Source organism: Coturnix japonica, chromosome 4 (assembly GCF_054131305.1).
Source record: "Coturnix japonica strain WE chromosome 4, WE-NBRP24, whole genome shotgun sequence".
In the NCBI taxonomy this organism is placed as follows: Eukaryota; Metazoa; Chordata; class Aves; order Galliformes; family Phasianidae; genus Coturnix; species Coturnix japonica.
This window is the reverse complement of record NC_140666.1, coordinates 39502668-39528914: the sequence shown is the minus strand read 5'-3', so window position 1 is coordinate 39528914 and position 26247 is coordinate 39502668. Positions and strand designations below refer to the sequence as shown.

Below are 26247 nucleotides of genomic sequence, written 5' to 3'. Positions count from 1 at the left end.
ATAAGTTAAATTTGGGCGGTTCCTCTGTTCTGCCATCTAAAGGGATTTCATCTGACGTGCGTTCATTACCTAATCAGGGAATACCCCTGGCGATTTTTGCCTAAGTGTTACAAGCAGCTCAGTTTTCTGTTCTCAGTTAACATGTGAGCACCCAAGAAAGGCCTCCTTGCACGGCCCCTTCTGTCCTCATCACTCTGAATTTTGGTCGTGGTCCTTCACTGTGGATTTGGAACAACTCAAGCAATCAGATGCTGGGTGAGCCATAGCACTAACAGTGTAATAATACACTGAGAGGTGAGGGCACCCAAATACTCCTTCCTGCTGAATAAGCCTGCAAAAAAGATGATCTCTACAAGAAGTTAAAGAAGCTCAATCTAGGACATCAGCCCTACCAAGCATCACTCACCTCTGCACTGCATACACACCACTGCTTTGCAGAAGCAGCAGCTACAGCACCTAAAGTACATGGAAGGGACAGGTACAGGTTCAGGAATTGTCTAGGTTTTAAAACACACAATTTTGTAAGAAGAAAATACTTTGAAGTATATGCATCCAGGATCATTTTATCCATACCTTCAGCTGCCATGAGAGAAATGGCCATCAACTTAAAACTTAACAGTACCACCTTTAAGTGCAAGCAGAGCTTAGTTCAGCAGCATTTCAGAGTTAGTACAACAGGCAGAAAAGCACCTTGCCTTTCATCATAGTTCAATTTATTGTGTGGTCTTCAAGTCAAACCATATACCAAAAAATACATCAAAGAATGAAATGGATATCCCGGGGTCTGTAGTCAAACTCCAGCTTTGCTACATAAATCTGAAAAAAAGGCTGCATAGCCTTGTAATCCAAGAGATTTCAAGTAGATCTTAGTACTATTTAAAAAAACCCCAAACACCTACTGTTGATGGATCTCCAATACTTAGTATACATGCTTCTCTCATCTACTCAAAATATCCCCACTGTATCTGACAAGCTCCCCTCCTTCATCAAGATTCACCCTAGTTTAAGAAGGAGGATGAGGGTCATTGCACAGGTAAAAAAAATAAGCCTGAAGACTTAAGTGCTCCCAATGGCAAGACTTAATTCATCTGAAGGAAAAAATGCAAGCCAAGAGCTATGTGACAGCCTGAACCCTGGCACTTCACTGTATCCTGGCATGTGAAAAGTTGCCTAGCCCTGTTCTCCTTTTGCTTTCTTAACTTTACAAAACAAAAAGGGATTAGAGGAAAGGCGTTCACAAGTGGAAATTTCTTCTGGGTGGATAATTCATCCTGTGCTTGCTCTCTCCCATTTCCAGGGCCAGTTGTAAATTCACGTAACAGGATAAACACAAATTGAATTTTAAAGGTATAGAGGAAGCCAGTAAGGACACATCACCAGTTCTCTGGAATTACTTTCACCACTGCTCCAGTTGGCCTTTCCCTGCCCTGGGCTGGTCAGTTCCTCTAGACTAACAAAATGTCTAGAGGACTGTTCTCTCTAACCTAAGGAGAACTGGTTTTGGACAAATACTCTGCCTTCGGGTGCTGCAAAAACGTGTTTTAAGTTTCACATTTGTCTTTATCAGCAGGAAACACTGTTTAGAAGCAGCCTGTGTCATTTGTGCAAGAGCTGAGTGGCGCATACCAATACATGCTCTGACAAGAAGCAAGCAAACAAACCCTTTCCAAAAAGCCAGGAAACACTCAGAGTTACACAGCACATGTAGCTGTCCCTATCCACCATTTCTCCCTGCAGACAACCAGGTGATAACATGACACTCTCCTCCCAGCATTGTAATCTTGCTCCAGCTTTCTAAGCCCTGGGCAATAAGAAAGACAAAAGATAAAGACATATCGAGGCCGCTTGAGAATTAAGACAAAGATATTTCTTTTGGGGAGGCTCTCTCATCCCAGAGCCATCAGCAAGCTTATTAACTTCATTTAAGTGTAACACAAGGTACATGGGCCAAGCAAGTCTCGGATATCCAATCACCTCCACCTCCCAAGAGAAAACTTCCCAGCTTCTTTGAAAGGGAGAAATGTTTCTGCAGCGCTTAAATTGGGCCTTTCTATGAAAACTCTCAACTACCTTTTTCAGCCACAAAAGAAATCTTCACGGTGAGCACCACAAGCAGGAACAGTTGCACATAGCTGAAAACCTGCAAGACCTCTCCACTCTGTTGTTTACAGAACACAGAACCATAATACCGAGCAAAGCAGACAAAGTACATTTTTGTTTACCTCCTCCTTCAATTTTCCTGTGAGTATCATGAGGGAAAAGAATAGCAGAAAATCTGGAGAAGGAAGTATTTCTTAACATGCTTCTCAAAGTACTGCAAGAGCCTTTTGAGAGAGCTTTTACATTGATTTCTTAGGAAGAAAAAAACAAAAACAGAAGTAATTTTTGATTAGAAGTCACAAAGTTCAGTCAGATGGAAGCATTCCTGAAAAGCTACCCAATAAATTCACACAGTTGCCCTAGAGAATAAACAGCAAACTTGAGCACAATCTACAAATCCTGGCTATTATTGACAGCTTGACCAAAACTGGATGTTTTTGTCACACTTGTAAAATCTGCTAAACTGAAAAATGTATATTGGATAAATCCTGACACCTGAAAAAAGCCGAAAGAATAAAGGAAGAGGGGGTCACTTGGCACTGCTGCACTGAACGTGCTGTGGGTTCCAATGTAACCAAATGCATCCTTAAGGGTTGTCACAAAACTTTCCTTAGCTGTCCATATAAACTTCCCTTTCAGAACGATCTGTCAGTAAGGAGGGTCCCTAGAGCTGTTAAAATGTCTTGAAACCGATACACAATGTCCTTTATAATGCAGGGATGAAGCTCCCTTTTCTGTTCTGCCATCCAAAAAAGGCTGTGTATCCCTTCTGTTTGTGATACGTGGCACATTCATCACCAAAGAGAACACAGCTCCCTCTCCATCTCGCTTCCTGAAGGACCACCAATGCAAGTGGCCACAAGCAGGAATGGGACAGCTTGTGACTCACAGTCACAGCTGAGGAAGACCTAAGGGCCACAATGAATGTTCCCACTGCCCACGTTGGCCTCTGAAAACCCAGTGTGTGTGTATGTCAGGAAGGGCAAAGGCCTGGGGCTGTGTGGAGAAGTGCTGCCTCTGGCTTCCCAGCTGCAAAAACTCCTGCTGCTCCTACCTGTGGGCACATGGGCTTTTCTCTACTCTTCACACAGGGTAATGACCAACCCTGCTTTACCTCAGTCTCCCTGTTCATCAGCAGAGATAACGGAGGGATTGGGTGGTTTGGGTCTGAAAACAGTCTAACTCCCAAGCTGCAAATGGGTCAAAAAAACAAGACCAGAAGACTGCAATTCCAGCTCAAGTGCCTTCACTGCATGGATTCAGAAAGAGCTTGCTCCCTCTATGGGGTTGGCATCTTTATTCCCACATCAGTCTCGCTGCCTCAAGCAACTATTCCCTCCAGAACAAGCACTGCTGATGGCTGTAGGCAAGACAGATAATTCGATGGCAAAAGTAAAGCTGTATGAGTGTTCCCATGGACCCACCTGAATTGAAGCCAGCCTGCTACTGTTTTGAGCTCAAGCTGTTTTTTATGCTGCCACTTTTTACCAAGTGTCGTAAGACAGCCTCATCCAGCTTTCAGCAGTGAAGTAACCAGCAAAAAACCCTCCTCTTTCTCCCTCCTCCAGCCAGACTCAGCAGCACTGTGCTCCAAGTGGCAGCATTTCATGCTCCCCAGTGTGTTTACTTTGACAAAAAGAAGGAAAAAGTATTTCAGTCCCCTCCTTGCCTATGGCTGTCTGAACACCTTTGTCAACACGGCTGTGCTGCAGTGCTGTAAATCTGTGAAATCTGCCTGCAGACATTGTACACACAGCATTAAATTTATTTAAAACACACAACTGCACCACAGACCTCATTTCCCAGGAAATCTGCTAAGAGAGTCCTACAGCCTTTTTAAGCTCATTTTATATACCTTTCCCAAAGAAAATATTACGCATAAAGCTCCCTTGCAGAACGACAATAAACCCCTTCAGCTAAACGCTAAGCATAAACAGCTACAATGCCATGCAATCATACAATGCCATTAATGATTTACCTCAGGGAATGCCAAAGTAAGGGAGAACACACAACCTTATCTGCTCCCTGTGCACACATGAGGGTTATAAGCTTTGGTTAAATTAGTTGTTTGCATGGCATGCAATGGCTAAATGGGGTTCTGCTGCTCAGCCTTGGGTGCTGATCTTGTTTAACTTCAAAATCTGTGTTCGCTGACTGCACAAGTGTATCTAAAATTGTTTGTAGCTGCTTTTTCTTAACCTTGTGGAATTTCTACCTATGCTAATTATACCTATTAAGGGAAGGTGTTAGAAAATTGTTTCTTGGAGAACATCATACAAGGCATTTCTGCCTAGCTTTAATCATATTTTAAATGACTGCCTTCTGAAAGCTGGAGGGAAAGCTTCCTAGTAGTGTCTGCACATCATTGAATCACTTGTTGATCCTCTGCTGGAAGTGTGCAAGTGGCTGAAAAAGTTCTGCTGAACAGGATTCCAGAGCAGCTTCTCAGATGAGGTTTTCCTCCAGTGCATTTGTTTTTTTCCTTAAGAATAATCTCAGGTGGTTTTCTGTTGTTGTTCTCAGTGCTGACCTGGAAGGTAAGTTATCTCCCAAAATAACAGGAACCAAGTCACATCCAGTACAGTGCCATCACACTGCACTTCTGTGAGTTTGCTAAGGTTCTAACAAAACCAGGCTGTGTGTTCTGCTACAGGCCTACAGCCACCTCTGCATCTCAAGGTCTGCTCCAAGGGACTCCTGAAAGAGGCACAGATAGACCCAGTGAAACCCAGCCCTGCATACAAAGCCTTTCTGCCACCTCCTGCAGGATACTCGAGAGTTGGATCTGTCCCATCTGAGCTGTATGTTTGTTTTCAGGGGAGGTGGGAGGTACATGCATGAAGTTTACTGACATGCACTTGAGATGTATGAGTCTTTTAAGGTGCAGAAATGCTGTCATCAGATACAGAAACACCCTAAAATACTCTCTGCTTTTATTAGTACAGATGAGATGCAGAAGCTGCACAGATGAATCACAAGAGCCAAAGGCCTGCCCAATAGCTGAAGTTACACAGTACCTTGTGATGATCTAACAGCACCCGGCAGCATTTGCATCCCGTGCTGTTTATCTGTTTGCCGCCAGGTGAGCCAGTGAAACTGGTTCAGCACAGGGTCTGACACGTGTCAGGGCTGGGAGCAAAGCAGGACTTCCCCTTCTGGCACCAACATGGTGCAGTCAGCTCGGCTGGGGCAGCTGCCTCTCAAAATAGCCTGCACATTTTGACACCCAAGTTAATTTACAACCTGATAAACGGGGGAGAACACACAGCTCTTGGGCTTACTCGCAATTTCTATGCAAGTGGCTGGAATGACGGAAGACCTGACAAGGTAAATGTGTTTGGGGAGGGCAGCTCGCTCCCCTGGCTTGTGTCTCAGGTGGGACGCAGACCAATGCAGATGAGAGTGGCCACACCTTCAAGAGCCATCGATGTTTTCACAGCTCTAACAAATCTTAAGGCAGAAGAAATAGTCTGTAAGACTGAAGGAAGGAGGTAACAAGTACACAAGCTTTGTTACATGCCACTGTCAAAAGAAGCACTCAATTTAAAAAAATATTAGCAGAGGCTTAGTATTTAATGCTTTAAGTAGCAAATCCACTGCAAATCCTCCTGAATTAGATGCAGAAGGTACGCACCAAAGGTATTTAACTTATTTTAAAGGTCTCTCGAGTGCTGTGTTCTGCTCTCTAACAACACATCCAACACGACGCTGGCTCTTGAAGCCCTGCAGACCAGGTGACACCCGGTGCCTCACGGGCACTCTGGACTCACAGATCTCTTCCCAGAAAGCAAACCATTTGTTTGGATGTATCCCCCCCCTCTAAACTTCAGCAACCTAAAAGTCTCCACAAGGCTGATCTAAGCACCAGTTCTGTGCTGTTACAGGAAATTTGCTCTAGAGCTGTGCATGTTACCGACACTATCGCTGAAAGTAAAATGTTCTCAGAAAAAAGAAAAAGCACCTCCCCATTTTGCACAGTGACTCTGAACAAGGAAGACAGCAGCTGCAGAGACCCACCTCAATGTAAGATGTTCTTTGCAATGCTTCAGGTTTAAATTAGGTAAAGACACACCCTGGTGTGCAAATTCATTAACTCTTCTCCAATGGCTCCCTTTCGTTTTACCTCCACAGTCCACAGACGCGTTGGGATCGTGTCCTGGCTGATTTCTGTAGGACTGGTGTGAGAGCTGAATATTGCTGTGCTTGGCAAGCTCAGGGCAAAGCCTGCCCTGCTTTTTATAAAAGCAAGATCAGTAAGGAAAAAAAGCCAGAATCCAAACAATAAAAAAAACCCACCAGCTTATCGCCCGAAACGAAGCTTTACAAAGATCCTTGCAAGGAAAAATAAACAAGTAGCAGTCATAACACCACTTACTTCAGCAACAGAATGGCCACTGCAGATGTTCCCGAGCTCCTGATACCCGGGGCAGGGAGAGGAGCAGAGGCTGGTGGCGTCCCCGCAGAGACAGACACACCAAGTCCTCCCACCCTCAAGGTGCTGAGCTTTGCTGGCAACGACACCACCGCCGCTACAGGGAAAAACACCCTTCAAAACGAAAACAAGCCCTATCAGTAAAAACGCACTTCTGCAGATAACTGCATCTACAGCAGGGACTGCTGCTGGCACAGCTATGTCACTCACGGGTCACACCTCGCCACAGCGCTCGCACACAGAGCTGTGCCAGCAGAAGTTTGCCATATAGGCCTGGTGTGAAGCTCAGCGAACCAAAATGAATCTGCAAAGTTTGGTGTTTTTCATACTGCTGCCAAACAAACTTTTTCCAGCAGTCTGACAACGAGTCTTCCTACTCCTTTGTTACGGGCACATCAGCATCTCGGTTTCTGAGGGGAAAGGAAACCTAACATCAGCCCAAGGATGTGGCAGTACCTATCATCCACTTACATCATACTTTGGACTTCAGTGAAATTCACAGCCCTTGCAGGAAGAAAAGGCAAAACTGAATAATGTCTGTTCTGTTGTACTTCAGCACTCTTCATGCTACAACTCCTCACTTTTCATAGTGAGAAAAGAACATAACTGATAGTGTCTAATGGGGTTTGCTTAGCGAGTGGCACAGCGCTGCAGAATTCCCACCTCTAAGCATGACCTGGCGGTCACGAGACTTCCATCAACCCACAACCAGTTCTGAAGACAGCAGGCAAAAAGATTTCACACCTGGGTAGATATTGGAACATAAGTTCAGTTCGGATGAATCAACACAGTACTGTGGGCCACACATACGGTGATGCACAGATATGGCAAGGTATGGAGCAGCATGAGCACACGCCACTCATCTACTCTGACACAACCAAGTAGCAACACCCCATTACCCTTGGCAGGGCACAGGGACCTTGAGGCATTTGTAGTCCCACAGCTCTCAGTTTGGAGAGCTCTGATAAGGCACACACCGGCCTGCAGTGGGGCACAGTGGGAAAAGAAGGGGCTACGCTACCTCTGTCAGTCTGGAGTGCCGCCAGTGCATGGCCATGCCCAGCGAGCTGCCATGTGGATGGACAGTACTCTCAGTACAAGGTTCACCATCACATCACATTTTGGGAGAGATACAGGGAGAAAACATTAGTGGTGCTGTGTTTGTAAAGGCCACACTCCAGCCCTACCAAAGCCCTCCAAACATGGGTGCTGCTTCTAGGAATTCCTGGGCTTTCGTCACAGTGACGACACTCTTACTGGACACAACACGCTTTGTATTTCTTTGTTAAAAAACTTGCACAGGGGTAAAAACATCTGCAAATGCTAAAAACAGCTGCGTTATCATTACTTTCATTATTGGCCATGTCTACACAAGCCAGGAGCAACTCAAGGCGAGCTGCTCCCCTCCATGCTGCCTCAGGGTGGGGGGCAGCTGCCTCTCAGAGCTGTGCTGGGCACAGCGGGGGCAAACTGCCCACCCCACAGACCGCATGTGGCCACGGGCCTCCTGTCCCAGCAGCGACCAATCAACACAACTTGCAGCTCCTAAAAGTGGACACTCGGTCTCCAAGTTTCAGCAGCGGGCAGACGAAGCTGCTCGTCCCGAGGTCCCGGGAGGTCAGACGGGACGTGGCCGAGGTTTTTGGGCGATCAGACAGAACACGGCGGGGCCGCCACACGGCGGGACGCGCTCCGCCATGTTCCACAGAGAAGTTTCCGAAGCAAGCCCCGAATTGCCGGTGCAAACTCGGACGTTCGTGCCCGTCCTCGCCTCCGCCAGCAGCCGAGCGCGGGGCCGCGGCGAGTGAACCCCCCTGGAGGGAAGCAACGCTCCCCGCCGCCCGGCGCCCAGGTGAGCGCCCGGCCCGGCTCGGCGTTGGGCCCGGGTATCCCGCACGGCCGCGCCCGGGCCCCGAACCGGGGATAACGCGCGGTCCCCCCGCCGCCCCGCATTCCCTCCGAGCGCTCTCCCTCCTCTCCCGGGCGGGCCCGCCGTCCCTCAGCCGCCCGGCCGGACACTGGCCCCGGTGCCGGCGGGCGGCGCAGGCCGCGACATGGCGGTCCCGCTCCCCGCCAGGCCCCGGCGGGCCGCGGAGCTCACCTGCATCCGGCGCGGCGGCGGCTGGCGGCGGGGCGGCGGCGGCGGGGCGGCGGGCAGCAACGACATGCGGGCGGCGGCCCGCCGGGGACGGGGAACGGGGCGGCGGCGGCGGCGGCTGCGGAGGCGGGGAGGAGCGGGCCGGGGCTCGGGCGGCGCGGAGGGCGGGGGAGCGGGAGGTGGGGACGGGAGGAGGAGGCGGCGGGAGCGGGGCGGGCGGCGCGGGGACCCCGGGGAGGCGCCGGGACCCCGAGGAGGTGGCGGGGAGCCCCCGTTGGGCCCTGCGGGGCGGCGGCTGCTCCTGGGGACGCCAGTGGGGACCCGATCGTAGGGAGGGAAAACAGCCCTCCGTGGGTAATTGTCGTTAATTACGGAGAGCGCCGTCTGACAGGGCGTACGTGAGGAGCAGGTCGCCCCGCGAAAGGCCTCTGGCGATCGCGGACAGACTGAGGAAGTGACTCAGGTGTCGGGGTGACGGGGCCCCGCGCTCAGCCTGAGCCTCTGGGGGCGTAGGGCTCGTCTGGCATCACCTCTGTCTCCACAGGAGGTGTCCCCCTGCTGCCAAACCCTTTGGGCACTGCGCTGCCTCCCTGCAGAGCCGTGTCAAAGGGCAGGTAGAGCAGGTAAATGGTGTGTGTGCCAGCTTTGGAGCACAGTGTTCTCCAGCTGGGCACACCAGAGGTGGAGGCGGCCTTCCTGTGGGGACCATGCCTAAGTTCTACAAGAAAATGTGTGGGTGTCGAATGAGGGAAAGATGGAGAGTGGATTTTAAAGGGGGAAGATAAATTATGATAATAAAACTAGGGCAGAGAAAAGTGCAGGTCTTTGTGGGTTCACCTGTGGGACCAAAATAGTCGTATGTGAATGAGGAGCACAGAAGGAGCCTCCATGGTAGAGCACAGTTCAGCCAGCTGTGTCCAGTGTAAAGGAGTGGTTGTGAGCGGGTGCACACATGTACAGAGGAGGGCAGAGGGAGAGAGAAAGCAAGAAAAAAACCTTCAAGAATAACTTTACTGGGATGCGTTTTTATAGGAGAAAAGTCGTGTGCTGCCTCAGAAAGGCATGGGCACTGTGACTTCTATGACAGCTGCGCCTTTGGCTGGTCTGGTCATTTCCTCTCCTGAAAAATACCCACCCAATGGCTCAGTGAAGGAGGGCTGTACCTTCTCTTCTCCCGTTGCCTCTGTTAATCATTCTGTACATCTCCCGGCTCCCATTACAGGCCAGGGCCTCGCCACCCTCACCCCAGGTATTGTTTCCCTCCCTTCTCAAAAGGGAGCGTAACTGAGAAACCAGGTTCTGCAAGTGGCTGCCCGGGGTCACTGCTGGCAGGACCAGCATCTCCTGAGGCTTCACTAGGCACTTGGATGGCAGACTGCAGCCAAACCAAGGCCCTGCTTCCTCTGCAGAATACACTGGTTACATCTACATTCTTTGCTATTTCAAGAGGTGATTTTTTTTTCCTAGCACCAAGCAAGTTGTTTCTTCCTGTGTCCCTCAAATCAGCTACTCGGATTTAAACATAACAATTCTAGTCCAAGAGGCTGCTGCCGTATTTAGGAACGGAGGAGGCAATGTAAAGCCCAGGTGTGCAGCGGCTTTAAGGCCGGGCCCGTCAGCCCGGCGGGCGCAGCGCCCGGCGGACGGTTTTTGCGTTGCACCGCGGCGGCTGCGCAAGATGGCGGCTCCCGCGGGCTTGTTATTGCGGAGAGGTGAAGGCGCCCGGCCGCCGCTTACCGGGGCCGGGAGCGGTGGGGAAGGGAAGCGGGAGGGTCCTGGCGGGGCCGGCCGCGTGTCTGAGGTCTCGCGTGCTTTTCCCCGCAGTGCTGGCCCCGTGCCGCCGCTGGGCCTTGCCCGGGCTCCAGCAGCATCCTGCAGCACCCCCGTTGAGCGCCGCGCCGCCTGCCCGCCTCTACGCTGCGGCCGCCAAGTGAGTGTGCTGGGGGTCTACAGCGCTGCCCCTCCGCTCCCTGTGTGGAGCTGGAGGCCGCTGTGAGGCATCAATCGGCCTCCTCCTGGCTGGGCTGAGCAAAACGAGGGGTCTTAGCCTCTCCTCTTCTAGTCCTTCAGATTCTGACGTTATTTGTTCTGATGTTTCTTCAAGTCTGATACTACCGTCTAAGTGGGAAAGGGAAAAAATGAGGTCAATGTACAGCACAGTGGAGCATGCGATACACTGTGAGCTCTTACGAGCAGTTAATTTCTCACTTTTTGCATTCTTGCTTATATATATATATATATAAAGAAATAGTGTTCTTTGCCTGAATTATTTCTCTCAATGATTTGAGAGCCTGATAAATCAGGCAGGATTATATAAAGACTGGGGCTTGTGTTTGTTCACTGGAAGTTTGCTTTCTGGCTTGGCCACTGGAAGCAATTTTAGGGTGAATTTAGGGATGCTGATTGTTACGTGTAGAACCTACCCTTGTAACTCTTTGCTGATTAACTGATACTTAACGTTATCAACTTCCTTTCTCTTAAAATACATAACGCTCTGTGGCTGATGATGGTTGGGTTTTTATTGTTTGTTTTTTTTTGTGTTGCACGTCTCAGAAATGCAAAAAGAGGTTCACAGAAGTCCAAGCAGGAAGAACTCCAGAAGAAAAAAGGACGTGGCAGGCGGCCGCTGCTGAGCAAGCCTGTGGATGATGTGTACTTGACATGGTACTATGAGAGACCATCCTACAATGTAGAAGAAGCAGTGGGTATGTTAAAGAAATTCCGAGAATTGGACTTCACCTACCCAAAACAGTTTGTGTATATTAATGTGACCCTAGATATGGAACTACCGAAGAAGGTAAGTGGGAAGTGGCTACAAATTCTTATTTATTTTTTCATATAATGTGGAGGGCTGTGTTTAGAGTAGATATTACTAGTAGTCTTCTCATCTGCCTCTTGCAGATGCTCTGGTTGAGTGCTGGAATGCTCTTTGCGTTTTCAGGTGACTTTATTCTTTTAACATATGTTTATTGAATATGGTTTAAGTACTTGGGATGAAGATGAACATCTTCAGGAATTATGAAGATGGGCTATTATGTGACTGAAATTCAGGTTCAGACAGAACTGGTCAAACTAAGCTTTATACTTAGTTAAGCTTTCCGTGTAGATTATTACCTTAGGTGCTTGTTTTGTTCTGGAATGATTGGCATAGGGAGAATTCTCAGTCCAGCTTCTTCCCACCTCTGCTTTCCATTGTGTTTTAAATTCTGTTTTTGTCATGCTCCATGAAAGTATGTTATTGCATGTTTGCTTATGAGATTTTTATGGGCACTGTTGGAGCGAGGGCGCTTCTATGCCAAAGGGAAGCATCTATTTAATTTATTTGTTTAAAGAACTTTATTTCATTGTTTATTTCCTTGGAATCCTTGAAGTTCATTCACAAGCACTGTTATGTTCTTGTGGAGCTGCTGATATCCTCAGTGATTACTGGAAAATGGTTTCACTTTGCATGACTATAGATGACGCCAGCTCCCAAATTGTGACAGACTGGACTTGAATCCAGAGTGGAAGGACTCACTATGTTAACTACATAGTTAAAAAGCACTTTGGTTTCTTTAAAGTTTATTTCCTCCTGTATCTAACTAAATATCTTCTTTAGTATTCCAGCGGCCTCTTAGAGCAAAGTAAGTGCAACAATACAGACCTCTTGTAGCTGTTTTTAGTAGCTGTGTGGTATGCTTGTGCCTTGTCAAGGGACGCATTTCTTGTGATCATTTTGCATTTTCTGCTAAATAGGCAATAATTCTGACTAGCTGAGACTACAGCATCTCAGTGATCGTTACTGATGCCACCTGAGTGTGTAGCAGTCCCACACGTGGGAAACGGTGACCTCAGCTCCTTTCTCTTGAGCAAACAGCAGCATGAGTAATTAATACATTTTAAGTTAGTGAAGTTTCAGTTCTATTCTACACCAGACATACGGAAGTAGTCAGAATCTATGCATTGTGTGTGTTTTTATTATGATTGCTTAGTAAATGTAAGTATAGTGCGAGTACTCACATTTTTATCAGGTGGCTGCGTTTGTGTGGGGCAAAGTTAATGACTTGCTTTTCAGTCATGATTTGTTTCTATGTTTCCTTTTCTCTTTATAGAAAAAAGTGGATCAGTTTTCAAGCATTGTTCTTCTTCCATACCGCTTTACCGATGAAACAAATAAGGTCTTGGTTTTCACGGAGGTCAGTAAGCCTGAGTTACTTATTTATATGTCATGAATCCAGCATGCTCTTGTGTCAGAACTAGTTGTGTTGTATGTATGGTACCTGGTGTTGAGGAGACTCTTCAGGTTCTTTATGGAACTCACAAGCCTGCCAATTTCCAACATTGTCTCAATATGTTAACAAGCATCTTGAATTTCCTTAGTCATGTTGTCTTTACATATGTGGTTTATTCTAGCAGTGTGCTCAAGGAGAAAACATCTGCACAGGTGTAACCAAGGGAGAGGGATGATTGAAGTCTTCTGTGGAGTTAAAGACTTTGACCATCCTGTAATACAGATGGGCAGTTTGGTGCAGCAGTCATTTCCAACCTTACTGTTTTAAGCCTTAGTAGACAGTACAAACTAGAAGTGTTCATTATTCACCATAGCTTATACTGCAACAGAATGGAATTGTGTGATAGTGGTAGGGAGCAACTTCTCTAAATAAATAAAATAAACCAACAACCCAAAGCAAGCAGCCAGTGAGAATAACACAACAACCTTCCCCACAAACCCTTCATCCTCTGTAAGAATTCACTAATGTGACACGGTGTGTAGAGCCATTGTCTTATCTGAATGAGGCTAGTGTAGGCTCTTTGCTGTTGTCCTTTGCCTGTTAATTTTTCTAACAAAATAGTTACGTATAATCAATATGTGACTATCCTAAAGAAGTGCCTTGAACTGACTTTTGATAGATTTTCTACGTAAGCTGCAAGGTGAGAATCCTCCTATAGAACTGAGGCTTGACAAGTATGCCACGTTCAGTGTTGCAGTGTCTTGAAACCTTCTCTCTTAACATCAAATTCAATCAGGATAAGAAACTTCATGTCTTCTAAATGTGTACATGGAAAAAGATGGAGGGAGGACAGTCGCACACCACCACTTTCATGTAGAAAGGTGGAGCTAGTCAACTCCTTTTTGTGAGGGAGATCTGACTTTTGGTTAGGAATATTTATCTTTTCCAAAAGGTTGTGCCAAAAACTATGCAATATTTCAGAGTATATTAATAGCTAAACCTTACTGAAGAAAAATGAAATTATATTCTAAATGCTATTTGAAGCAAAAAGTTAATAGCAGAAGCAAATAGCCTTATTTTATAGTGGTTTTAAGTAGCATCCTCCATGCTTTTCTTGTAGTGTTTACTAAATGTTGACTCCATCTAGTGGATGGTTGTCTGTGACTTTCAGAGGATGGTGATAGGAGAGAAAGGCCTTGTGACGGTGCTTTTCCCAAATGGGATGATATCTTTTTTTTCTCATTCCTCACCAGAAGAGGACTGAAAACTTGCCTGTTGTACAGGGAACTGGAGTAAACTGGAGTTACTGTTCCGGTGTTAAATCTCCATTGTTGGATATTTTGGGTCTGTGATTAGTTTTAAGACATTCCATTGCTATTGATTCAGAGCAATCAGATGTTAATTCAGAGCAGTACAGATGTTAATTCACTTTTATTTTTTTCTTGCAACAGAATGAGCAAGAAGCTGAAATAGCTCGAGAGAATGGAGCTGCTGCTGTGGGAGGTGTTGAATTAATCAAATGGGTATTTATTTATTTAATTTTTTTAATCAAGTAAATTAAGTGCTTTAATTCCCTGGTGACTGATGGGGAAGGGACAAGAAATTTCATGTCCAAAAATCTTTGGCTTGAAGTTAGCAGCCTGTATGAACAGTGAAATACTGCTTTGTATGTTCTGACATGTTGGTAGGTAAAACTTGCGTACTTGTGTAATTCATTGTATTCCTAGATACAATTGAATTTGTTTTATTGCAGATTTTGGAAGATGAAATTCAAATGGATTTCTATGTAGCTGTTCATGCAATAGCGCCTAAACTGATACCATTGAGGGGCAAGCTAAAACGAAAATACCCCAGCACAAGAAGAAGTAAGAAGCAAATCTTTTTTTTTATAAATCTAAGTACTGGAACAAGGTTTAACTCTTGAAGTGTTTTTTTTTTGTTTGTTTCTGAAGATTTTTTTAAGACATAGAATTGCGTTAAATGTTTTGCTGTGTGTGATCGAGTCACTTGCTTTGTCTTACGAGAGTTACTTTAGGAAGCTAGTACTGTGCCTTTCCCCCTATCTCCTACAACACAAATGTTGGGATTACAGTCAAGGTTAGTTTGTCAGCTACTTGTGTCATTCTGTATGTGATCAGCTGTGATAGTACTGTGAACTTTGTGCAGCAAACTTAAGTAATTAGAAGTAGCTTGGAAAAAGGGTGTTCACTAAGGCAGTTATGTTGTTTTACAGCTGTTTGGATCCCATCTTCATCACTGCTTATTTTGTTAGTCAAGAAGCACAAACAATATTCTTCATGCTTTTTGTTATTATAACCTGTTTGCTTATCTGTATGTCACTACTCCCTTTTTATTCTGCACAATAACCTTTCTATTCAGGTCAGATTCTCACAGCATCAAATGTCAGTCCCTAACTATTTTTTACCTCCCTTACTTATTTTAGCTGTGTTTTAGGGGTCTGTTTCTTACATAGATGTGTCAGCTTCTTAAAGCAGTAAATCTTGGCTTGAATTCTCAGTTACCTTCTCCCAGCTGTCTTGACAATGCTTTCACAAGCTGCAGGCACTGCTCGTAGCCTCCTAAACGTTGGCAGCAAATGTATTAACCTGTCCAAAATACAACAGAATATTCCAGATGTTTCTGGGAAAAATGAAAGCTGTATTATTTCATTATGAACTTGCTTAGTTTGTGGGTTCTTGTTGGCCGATTTATCTTGGAGCCATCCAAAGGCATGTGGGAGAAATAATACTTGCAGTTGAAGCAATTGAGTGATGTTGTAAGTCTTTCAAACAAGCTTCTGCAGCTGAGATAACAAAACCAGCTGCCTTGTGCAATGGCTGCACTGGGCCAGAGTGTTTCAGGTAGTGTGTAATCTTGCTATTACATGGTTGTACACTGTTTGCTTCCAAGGCAGATGCTTGGAGATCATTCTGAGTTTAACTCAGTAGATTCCAGTCTTCCAAAGCACTTACATTATGTAACAAAGACCACATATACATGCTCTTCACAAGTTTTGTTTCTTTTTAATTTGAACTGAGATCTTAGTTAAATATTTAATTATTTTACTATACCAGCTTTAAAGATCTGCTGATTAACGAGTAAGGTGTGAATATGGAGGGAGATTTTAATACACAACTTGGAAACAGCATATTTGTTTGGTGCTTAATTGCCTTAAAGTGAAACACCGAGTTCTCCCTTTTCTAATGGTGTGTTCTGCCCTCCTAGTAAATGTTAACCTTGTTTTGTTGTCATTGTCTTCTTTTTTTAAATTAGATTCCGTGGGCCATGATATTCCCAAAATGCTACAGTTCTTCAGAGAAGGTCTTGAGTACATGGTACAAGATGAGTGTCTAATCAAGACAAGGATAGCAAGAGTAAGTGGTAATGGAGAGTTTTTAATGGAGAGTTTTGTGTGTGGTACGTATCTAATGCTGAGGAGTTATGTATGCTGAGAATAGGATTTGTGATTGTCATTCTATTGGCAATGAATTGTAGTAATGAACAAAATAAGATGCAACTCAAATACAAAACGTGCCCTATTCCTAGCAGTCCCTGTAGTGTTTCTGCTTTTAATGCATACTTCCCCAACCCCAACAACTTTATGTGAAGAAAACAAAGCTTTAGTTAGTTAATGATTTATGGGCTATAAGAAGTCTGTAGCATATGCACAAGCAGAACAAAAAGTGTTCGCTTGACTCTAATCATTAAGGACTGTTTTCATGTTGAATTTTTCAGACCAAGTTCAATTTTTAAAACTTTGATCCTGGTTCAGGGCAGGAAAAAACACCAAAGTGATTGCACCACACCTTAAATATCGTAACATTAATCTGCGCTTTAACTACTGCCACGTAAGAAACTTGAGTTTTAGAAAAGGATTTTTTTCTTCTCTTACTGGCTTTTAATTCTTTTCCTTAAGAGTTCTTTTTTCTGTTCTGAATTGTTTTACTTCCATTCTGTTATGTCTATTTGTAATCCTGCCTATATTTAACTTTCCATTAACTGATATTGCTGTGGGAAGGAAGTTTATGAGACTTGTAATCTCTGCAGTTTTGTCTGGTGGTGGCAGAGATAAGCAAGCCTGTTAATTTTGGCTAGAACTCCTGTGAGTTGTGCATGTGAATTTAAAAGACCTGTTCTTATGCAGTACTCAAAACTGAGATTTTTCAGGTTGTTTTTCCTACAATACAGAATGCCTTACATTTTCATACAGACAGGCTGCATCTTTATCTGCAGGCAAGTCTGAGTGACTGTGTGAAGTGCAATGAATCCATAGACGTCTTGGTTTCTAGCATTTTGAACATATTTTATGTTGCTTTTGCTTTGGACTAAACTTTAATCCTTTAATTGTCCTCATCTTGATCAGCCTTTAAAATACCTACAAATTAAGGCTCTTTTATTTTTCTATTCATTTATTTATAAAGGGTTAAAAAAACACACAGGTTTTGAATGAAAATGATCAAAGAATTCAGATGGCTCGATGGCATTTGAAGCAATTGCAGGTGGTTCTACTTAAGATAGCTTCTTACTGCTGTGGTTAGAGTTTCTGAAACTTAAACTGTGTTGTGTTACTGATATAAGATGCTGGTGCTACAAGGTACCTTGTGTTCTGAGTGCAGCCTGAGATGTCATTTTTTTAAAATTATTTTGTAATTTTTAATTAGTAAATAGCAGGTCCTTGTGAATGAGCTCTTAATCTTGGTTTGGAAGCGATATGATGGGGATTTACATGTGCACAGTTCAGCTGTGACAAGGTATTGTCAGCTACGTGGCAGAGGTGACTCCAGCACAGCACATGTGACGTGTTCAGAGAGCTGTATGCAAAAGGATGTCTGTGGCTACGGCTTGCGTAAAGTGTCTCCACCCTCTGTAGCTGCTCTCCTTCGCCTGACCTAGTTGTGCTGTTTGTGCAGCAGTGCTGGAAGGAAATCTCTAGGCAAGGCTCTGGGAGCCTGTGGGAGCTTTGCGTGGTTATGCATGTCTGCTTACCACTAAATCTAGAGCTCTTTAAATTTAAACCTTGCCAGCGAGGAAAATAATCATTTGTGAATTACATGGAGATGTGAAGATGTATTGCTGCCTTCCAGGTGGTAGCGTAGATGTTTCTGGGACTCTGCCAAGCTGGCATTTCTCAAAGAGATGTTTTCCCTTTAGTGCTGCTGTCTTATGTTGCCTGTTAGTTCAATTACGGCCAATAGCTTGAAGTTGTGCTGCACTCCCACGTAAGTCAGCAGCCTTAATGGTGCTTTCTTATGTAGTAAGTAATTGAGATGCCTTTGAGAAGCCTGGGAGTTGGCAGTAGTTATGTTTAATTAGTAGATGTGGAATTGTGAAACTGAGAATGTAAAATGTTCTTTTGAGACATGGAGCTTAAAGCAGAAGGGAGGCAAAATAAGAATGCTCAAGATATTCCCTTCAGAATCATGCTGTCTGAAGAGAGCAGCTTAAAGTCAGTGCTTTTCAGTTTAGATTCGACACTACTAAATATTTTTGTCTCCCAAATTGGAGATGCTTAGGAAAATCAGAATGCAAATAAATGTGACACCAGAAAGAAGTTTCCAGTTTGTTTTCCTGTCTGTGCAGAGAGCTGCCTGGGAAATGGGTCTTCTGTGAAACAGAGCAAGGTTATTCTGAGAGGTGAGAATTATTATTATTATTATTATTTTGGAAGCTTATCATATACCTTTTGTGAAGGGACTTTTTGTCCCTTCACAAAAAACGAGCACAATTTCATTCCTTGGGTTAGAAGTACAGGAGAGTGAGACTGAATCGAAGATCTCTGCGATTTGGTATGCAGAATATGAGTGAGTGGAAGCCTGTGTTAAGACAGGGAACAGAAATGCCAGTCTGTACTAGAGGTAGGGTGTTGAAGGAACTGTTTTGGAACGGGTCTGGCTTTGGGTAGATCCAGTGTGTCAGGGTGTTCAGCCTTCGGATATCTACCTCAGTGAGAGCTGAAGGTCTCACATGGATCCTGATGGTTTGCACTGTACTGAGAATGATGTTTTCCTAGTCATTATTTACTGGCAAACAGCTTGAATTTGAAACAAAATGAGGAATTGGAGCTGGGGAAGAAATTATAGCAAACTGAACTAGAATTAGGAAGTAGTACTTTATAACCGTGAGGACCAAGGGCACAGCCTCAGTAAGGGCTGTTCCTGCCTGCATTTTTGCCTTTCCTACTATTATCTCCGAAGCAGCAGTATTACAGCTACTACCTCTGAAATGCATCTCACTTCAGTGCCAGGAAGAGAAGTGTCTGTTAGTTTAGATTCCTACTGAGAGCTGTTTTGTTTTGTTGGTGTTATGTTTTCTTTTGTTTCTTTTTTTCCCCTTCTTGCCTACTTTCTTAGGGAGATTTGTAACTAAGCAGAAGCCTGTGGAAAGCAAGACAGCACAAAGTGGGCCAGTGCTCTTCTCTAGCTGATACTGGCTGTCCTCCAGATGTTTTTACAGACGTGTTCATCTGCCATGTGTGGCAGCACTTAGCTATTGGTTTGGGGGCTTTCTTCTGGTCCTGGAAGAAGAGAAGCTCTGGTTTCTGCCCTTGCTATGTAATAAAAGACATTTGACTCTCTGAATAATGATGAAATGCAGTTGTTTTGTTACTCTGGTCCAACTCAAAATTTGTTAGGAGTAGCACTAAACCTGTTCTAAAGAGGTTTTATTAACGTTTTTCTATAGAAGCCTCTGAGGACCAGTTCCTGGAGTTCAGCCAAGTCAAGTGTTTCTCTTGAAATAGGAGAAAATGTGGCTTTACTTGAAGAGTGCAGAGGTGTGCAGAGGTCATGTATTATTACAGGAAGCCGGCCACAGTATTGTTGTTAATTACTTGACACTTTACTGTGTTCCTGAAAGGTCTCACAGTTTATAGGAACCAAAAGGTAAAATCCATCACTGTTTGTTTCTTATTAGCACTGGGAGACAAAGGGATCTCAGAAAACAGAGCTATGAACTCATGCCTCTCTGTGAGCTTATTTCTTGTTTTGCAGTTGTCTGCAATACGTTTTTATTTATTATAGGTAATTGGAATTCTGGTTCTTGCAAGTGAAGAAGGCAGACTTGAGATGCTGCTGTCTGTGTGTTAGTTTGTCTTAGAAGGGTTGTAATAGGAGATTCGGGGGTGGTTGTTTTCTTTTAATTTTCTCTCAGACACTGCAGGTTAAAGCCCAGTTTAGGTGGTTTGAGAACTGATTCAACTTTCTGCTTGAATGACTACTGGCCAGCCCAGGTCTCTTAAATGCCATGAGATAAAGCCATAAAAATGCCAGTTTCGGAACAGATAATTGTTAATGAGTGCACTGTCCTGTAAGTCTTTTTTTATTAAGTGGAACTTGAGTTCTGAGTGCAAGTGTGAAACTATAATTTCTGGATTGATGCAGTGTTTAATGTAGGAGCCTCAGTCTTAATGACTGACTTGAGGTGGGAAAGAGGCTGAGGAAGTTAAGGAAGAGGCTGAAAAATGTGTTGGTGGATCAGTGCTAGTGCATGTTCTAGCCATCTCACAGGAATGCATAATTGGTTCTGGGAGCAGAGGGTGGACTGATCTGCCTTGCTGTATAAGGCTCTTGGGACTGCAGTATTTTAGGAGTATTGTGTTACTGCATATATCTTTGTACTGAGAGCAGGAAGAAGAGAATGTAAGAGTGAGATGGAGGCTCAAGCTTTATAGCTCCTTTGAATTTCTTGAGTGTGATGTGAGATTACTGTTGTATGCACTAAAAGCACCTGGTAGATGTGCAGAGAGTGAAGAAGGCTCTCTCTGGCTTCCCCTGGTTTTCCTGCCCTGACATGGCTGTCATTTCCTCTGCGTGTGTTACATGTAACACTTACTGGTTACGTTAGTAGCGGAGATTCTGCTATGACCAATCTCCTGATACAATTCCCTAAGCATAGTTGAGAGAAACAGCTCAATTTATTGTTTTAATAGTAGGACATCTTATAGTTCTTCATTTGCAGATGTAGCCAGCAAATAGGCAAGTGCTTTTCTGTGTGTTCACTTGTGTGCTTCCAAAGATCCCTGAAAAGGTGATGTTTAAAACTCTGTTCATGGAGCCCCAGTGGGGGTAGTGAGAGACCCTACTGAATGAGCATGTTTCTTAAAAATAAAGAGTGAACTTCTGTGACCCTCCATACGGCGCCTAGTGCTGCTCTAGACAGTGATGTCCTAAACTTGAAAGAGTAAGCTGGGAAGAACTTCAGTTTTGTGTTTCAGTTGTAGAACACACTATCGGTTTTCTAAGCTACTTTGTGATTGTTTTATACAAAATGCACTAGAATTAGATTAACAGTTGTTCCTTTTATAGACCGTCTTATTTGCCAGAGTGACTCAAGACTTAAAGATACTGACCAGTTCCCACTGGATCAATCTGCTGTGTGGCTTGCACAGCTTTAGATCTGGAGTGCTTTTGTCAGTTTAGGTAAGCCTAAAATTAACCTAAATATTTAAGTGCTGAAACATAGTGACCACGCACAGATTGGGAGTTGCTGTGGGATACTTACTGTGTGGATGTGGAGATGGTTTTGAAATATTCAGAATCCTTTGGGAAGTACACATCTTCATTATGGTGCCATTGACATCTCAGGAAAAATATGGCACACGGGCTGTTGGGATGTGTCATGTTATCTGATGGAATGTAACTTGCTTTGCCCTATTTTCTTACAGTATGAAATACAGGATGTTAACCAACATATCTGTGTTTTGAGATAATCACCTTCTCTCATAATGTGCTGTAGTCTTAAGTTCTTAGAATGAATTATAAAGTATTGCTTAGAGAAAGTTGAAAATTCTCTATCTTTTGAGTTCTTCTAGACTTGGTAACAGATGAGTAAGTTACTTAACAGTTATCAAATTGTACAAGTGAAGGCTGACTTGAGACATAAACACAGTGCAAGATTTAGAAGCAAATACTATTAAAACCTTCAAATGAAGTATAATTTCTAATTAGTTGTTAGTGTTAAATTGTTCAAATTGTTCCAAGTATTCCTTTATTTTTAATTCCTTAAACTGTTATCAGTCTGTCAGTGAAATGAAATGCTCACCATTAGCAAACAAATTTCTACATCAGTTAATTTATGACAGGTGTATCATCATGCTTTGCAATCAGCATAGCAATAAGAAAGATGAATGACTGCTGGCCTGTGTAGCAGAGGGATGGCATTTGGATTAGAAGTTTGCCAGAAGTGCATAAAAAGAGATCAATGGACCAAATCTGGGAGGAGACTACTGAAGTTTAACAGCATTTCTATCGTAATGAAAGCATTTATGGATAAGTGAGATGTTAATGAAATCTGCTTATGCTCCACTGGGAGGAGTTGGAGAGAGAGATGGGACCCCACTGAATACTGTACAGTCCACTGAAGTGGAGTTAATTCTTTAAGAAAAGTGCTGTTTTCTTTTGCTTCAATATCTATTACTTCCTGAAATTTCTAGGAAAAAAAACCCAAAACGTTGACTTTCATACAAGTGGAGATTTCTGGATTCTATGGGTGAAACCAAAGGGCAGACTAAACGTGACAATGCAGAACCTTATGCTTCCAGGACATTAAGTCTGGGAAATGTGTATTCAGCTCTCCAGGAGCTGTGGCCTTGGATTTGACTTTCGGAGGTTTGGGTTTGTCATGAATTTCTCATTGTTAAAGAGAGTCCAGAGTAGATGAATAGAAGTTGTGGTTTAAGGTGTTTAGTATCTGAGGAAATAATACTTTTTGGGCAATGGTGTTTGTTCACTCCCAAATACTTATGATCAATCCAGTGAGGACTGCTTATGTACCTGAAGCAGTGTGTAAGTAGTTTGTTACTTAAGGATACTGTGCGGAATGAGGAGCCACCAGTCTGTGGTTTTGGTTAGAAGATCAAAAAAACCATAGATGGAAACTGAGGTGTATAAGAAGGGTAGATGCAAACTGGTCCATGTTTTGTGCTCAGTGCACATGCTGCAGGTTGTATTATGTTGAAATGGGGAAGTAAAAATGGAACAAAGCTCCAAGTGTTTGTGTTGATTTTTTTTTTTTTTTTAATGATTTCTTTTGTTCAGTTATGTGTCTTAATGCCTTCAATTTCAAGTGCCTGTGCTTTTTTGGAGTTGATCTGTTTTGTATTTTGACAGCTATTTCTTGATGCTTATTTCTTGAAGTATTAATTTCCTTACTACTTTGAAAAAGTACTTCTGTGCATTATTTTTAAAGCATCTTTAAGGCTACGTGTGTATGGAACAATGGGAATATAATTCTTGAATGTCATGTGTAGAAAGATGGAAAATAATGAAGAGTGTACAACCTCAAAAAAAAAACTGAGACTTTTTGATAAGTCTGTTAATGGGATTTCTAACTTTTGAATACAGGGTCAGAATTCTTTGGGTTGGAAGGGACCTTACGGATCGTCTTGTTCCAACCTCCCCCACTATGTCTATGGGACATCTCCCATAGACCAGGTTGCTCACAGCCCCATCTGGCCTGGCCTTGAATGCTCTTCAGGAAGGGGGCATCCATAGCCTCACTGTTCCAGTGTCTCATCACCCTCACAGGAAAGATCTTCGTAATATCTAGTCTAAATCTACCTTCTTCTAGATTAAAACCATTTCCCCTTGTCCTGATACCCTTATAAAATTGTCTCTCTCCAGCTTTCCTGTAGGCCCCATTCAGATACTGGAAGGCTATTATAAGGTAACCCTGGAGCCTTCCCTTCTTGAGGCTGAAGAGCCTCAGCTCTCTCTTCTTGTCTTCATAGGAGAGGTGCTGCAGCCCTCTGATTATATTTGTGACCCTCCTCTGTACCCACTCCAATAGCTTGATATCCTAGAAAAATAGCTTGATGTTCCCAGAGGAAACAGAAAGTATCCAAATATAGAATTCATATATGCTCAGCACCTTCAGAAATGTGTATGTAGGCTTCAGGGTCATCGTGGCTAACTCTTCATTCTCATTTTTCAGCTGGATATGCCTACTGAACAGATAATTGCCAATGTAAAAACAATTATTGAGGATATTTGCAAGTTCAAGCCATCAAGTGCTGGTAAGCATTCTTTTAATCTTCTTTTAATTCATTCTTTTAATCAGCTATTCTTTTAATCTATTAGTTGAAGCTGTGGAATCAAAATGAAAAAGCAAATGTTAACCAGGATGTTATTAATGACCTGCTGGTATCTGGATTAGTACTGAGATAAATCAATATGGAGACATGAAAATTGGTGGAGTAACTGTTATTCTTTGTTTTCTTAGGTCCCTTTGTGAAGAAGTTGGTTATTAGATCTTCAACCAGTGAGGGCTTACTATTGAACCTCGATGGACTTCTCCCTGAGGCAGAGAAAGTTGAAGAAAAAGAAGAAGAAACTGTAGAAGGTGATGAAGAAAAACCTGTCCAAGAGTCTGTCAGTACCTGATACCTTTCCTTGTGCATCTGATGATCAAGCTTGGAAAGTAAATGGTGTCATTCAAATGATACTCTGTGAAAAGAAAAAAAATAAATAAATCTTTGACTTTTACTTTTAAAATTCTGTGTGACAAGAAATTGTCCGAAACAGGAACCTGTTGTCCAAACTGAAGACATCTGAGGTTTCTTCTGTTGGTAGCTGAAAGCTCCCTGATTTGTGTGTAGTTTTTTTCTTTGCAGATGATAATTCTTAGTCTAATAAATGTTATACTATAAGTGCTGAGATATCACCATCCAATTTCCAGTTACAGCTGAAAGGCCAGCACACCTTATATCCGCAATGCTGGGTTTTGTACTCTGTGGAAATTGCAGAACGTTCAGTATTTCTGTACGTTATACTCAGTCCCACACAGAGAAACTAATGCACTTCCTTGTGAGAAGCTGCTGTATAACTTGCAAAGAGAAGGAAGCTAGGTCCTATTCTCTGCAGCATCAGGGATGAATTTGCTTTTGGGTTGGTGAGAGTTGCATCTTCCTGGTGCTTGTCATATCCAACTTTTTCATTTAATCTACATATATAGTTACTGGAGTGCTGTATAGAGAGTTGCTGTTTCACTTGGTGCTCTGAAGTTGCCTCCTGCTTCTGAATGCAGGATGGTCTTTGTGACAAACTGTAGTACTTGATATCTTCCCCTCCCCCCGCCTCCTTCCCCCCCAAAAAACAGGATATCTTATGTGAGAGGAGTGATTGTGCAACATTTTTCTAATAACATTTAATCCCTTCATAACTGGTTATGCCTCTCAGGGAATCCAATTAGTGTTTGTAATATGCAGGAAAGAGTTAATTGTAGAATCACAGAATATCCTGAATTGGAAGGAGTTCACAAGGATCATGGAGCCCAACTCCTGGCTCTACGCAAGAGCACCTAAAATTTAAACCCTATTTTTGAGAGTGCTGTTCAAGTGCTCTTTGAACTCTGGCAGTGTCGTGCTGTGACTGCTGCCCTAAGGAGCCTCATGTAGTGTCTGGCCACTTCTGATGAAGAACCTTACTATGTCCATTGCTCCACTGTTAAACTCCTGATGAGGATTGAGCTCTTAAATGTTGCCAAGTTGAGTCTTCAAATGTGTATTGTGGCCATTACTTTGACCTGTTATTGTATCTACTTGTTGGGTTTTTTCCCCCAGCATTCTTAAATGTTAACTGGGGCTGAAGACATGTAGCTGTTTCCAAGCTTTCTTCATGCTGCTTCCAGCAGGTGGCGTTCTTGTTCCCTCTCTGTCTGAGGGAAAGTGTTTCTCTATCATTGTTTTGTTATTCCTTGTTAGACAGATGCTCAGTAGAAATGCATTTAAAAAAAAAAAAAAAAAAAAAAGTCCAAAAAGGATCAACTATGTGAAAGGGGATAAAGTTATCCAAACTCTACAGGGTTGCTTGTGTTTGGGGCTTTAAATAGTTATGGAAGTGAAGAGTTGGTGTGACTAGCAAGAATACTGTGTTGAATATAATCAGTAATATTACCTGACCTAAACATCCAGTTTGGTCTGATTCAACTTATCAAGAAATGAGTTGTTGCATGGGGAGATGCTTACTTGTCCTTATAGAAATGTGTGTGTTTCTGATCAGCTGAGACAGAAAAGACAAGTTTCTGAAGGCAAAGGAGGATACGTAATCAAGAGAAACAGTCTTTTGAAGTGTTTAAGAGTTTTTTCTTTAAGGTTCAAGGAATTTTCTTCCCTCGACCTTATGCTTTAAATAGCTACTCTGCTGATGGCTAGTGGTCATGTGTGGCTAAGTAGCTTATGCCAGTGTTGAATGGAACAGCAACTTACTCTGCAACAAAAGACTTGATGATTTCTGACAAGCTTTTCTTAGATCATGTTCTGCAAACTCCATGCCCGCACCGTGCCTGGATTCATAGTACAAGTATAGCATTGTGTACAGGTATGTCATTTATACCATAACCTTTTTTCATTTGGAGATCGTGTTGAGGATATGTGCTTGTGTGGACAGGGTGGAGGAAGCCATGGGAGGTGT

At 43.5% G+C, this 26247-nt stretch overlaps 2 protein-coding genes across 11 annotated transcripts in view; one reads left to right on the top strand and one right to left on the bottom strand.

Annotated features, from left to right (window-relative positions):
• The window catches only part of CNOT6L (CCR4-NOT transcription complex subunit 6 like), a 31810-nt gene extending 22821 nt beyond the window's left edge, over nucleotides 1-8989 (bottom strand). Inside the window, exon 1 of one of the 4 annotated variants that reach the window (XM_015861188.3) lies at nucleotides 8634-8989. The gene's annotated coding sequence lies outside the window, so the exon portion shown is untranslated. Of the gene's footprint in view, nucleotides 1-6117; nucleotides 6314-6475; nucleotides 6641-8633 lie in introns of those variants that run through there. The other 3 variants (XM_085546578.1, XM_015861190.3, XM_085546579.1) reach the window with 3 other exon arrangements.
• Nucleotides 7747-24330, top strand: MRPL1 (mitochondrial ribosomal protein L1). Of its 7 annotated transcripts, XR_014945781.1 has the most exons (10): nucleotides 7747-8384; nucleotides 10455-10560; nucleotides 11184-11427; nucleotides 12229-12253; nucleotides 12722-12805; nucleotides 14293-14364; nucleotides 14595-14706; nucleotides 16115-16215; nucleotides 23771-23852; nucleotides 24059-24330. XR_014945781.1 is itself a non-coding variant. In XM_015861192.3 (9 exons), exons 1-9 carry the CDS (start codon nucleotides 7853-7855, stop codon nucleotides 24217-24219), a joined length of 1494 nt encoding a protein of 497 aa, XP_015716678.2. In that variant the 5' UTR covers nucleotides 7802-7852; the 3' UTR covers nucleotides 24220-24330. The 7 variants fall into 7 exon arrangements, 3 of the variants coding, with proteins under 3 accessions (XP_015716678.2, XP_085402717.1, XP_015716679.2); XR_014945782.1 differs by lacking the exon at nucleotides 16115-16215; XM_015861192.3 differs by lacking the exon at nucleotides 12229-12253 and having other exon boundaries at nucleotides 7802-8384.
• Nucleotides 24331-26247: the final 1917 nt, after the last annotated feature.

Excerpts from the sequence above, each read along its gene's own strand:
- MRPL1 (XM_015861192.3), top strand. The coding sequence starts at position 7,853 with ATGCTAAAAACAGCTGCGTTATCATTACTTTCATTATTGGCCATGTCT. Across the intron at positions 14,707-16,114 it reads ATACCCCAGCACAAGAAGAA|ATTCCGTGGGCCATGATATT; the intron begins GTAAGAAGCAAA and ends TTTTTAAATTAG. Across the intron at positions 16,216-23,770 it reads TCAAGACAAGGATAGCAAGA|CTGGATATGCCTACTGAACA; the intron begins GTAAGTGGTAAT and ends CTCATTTTTCAG.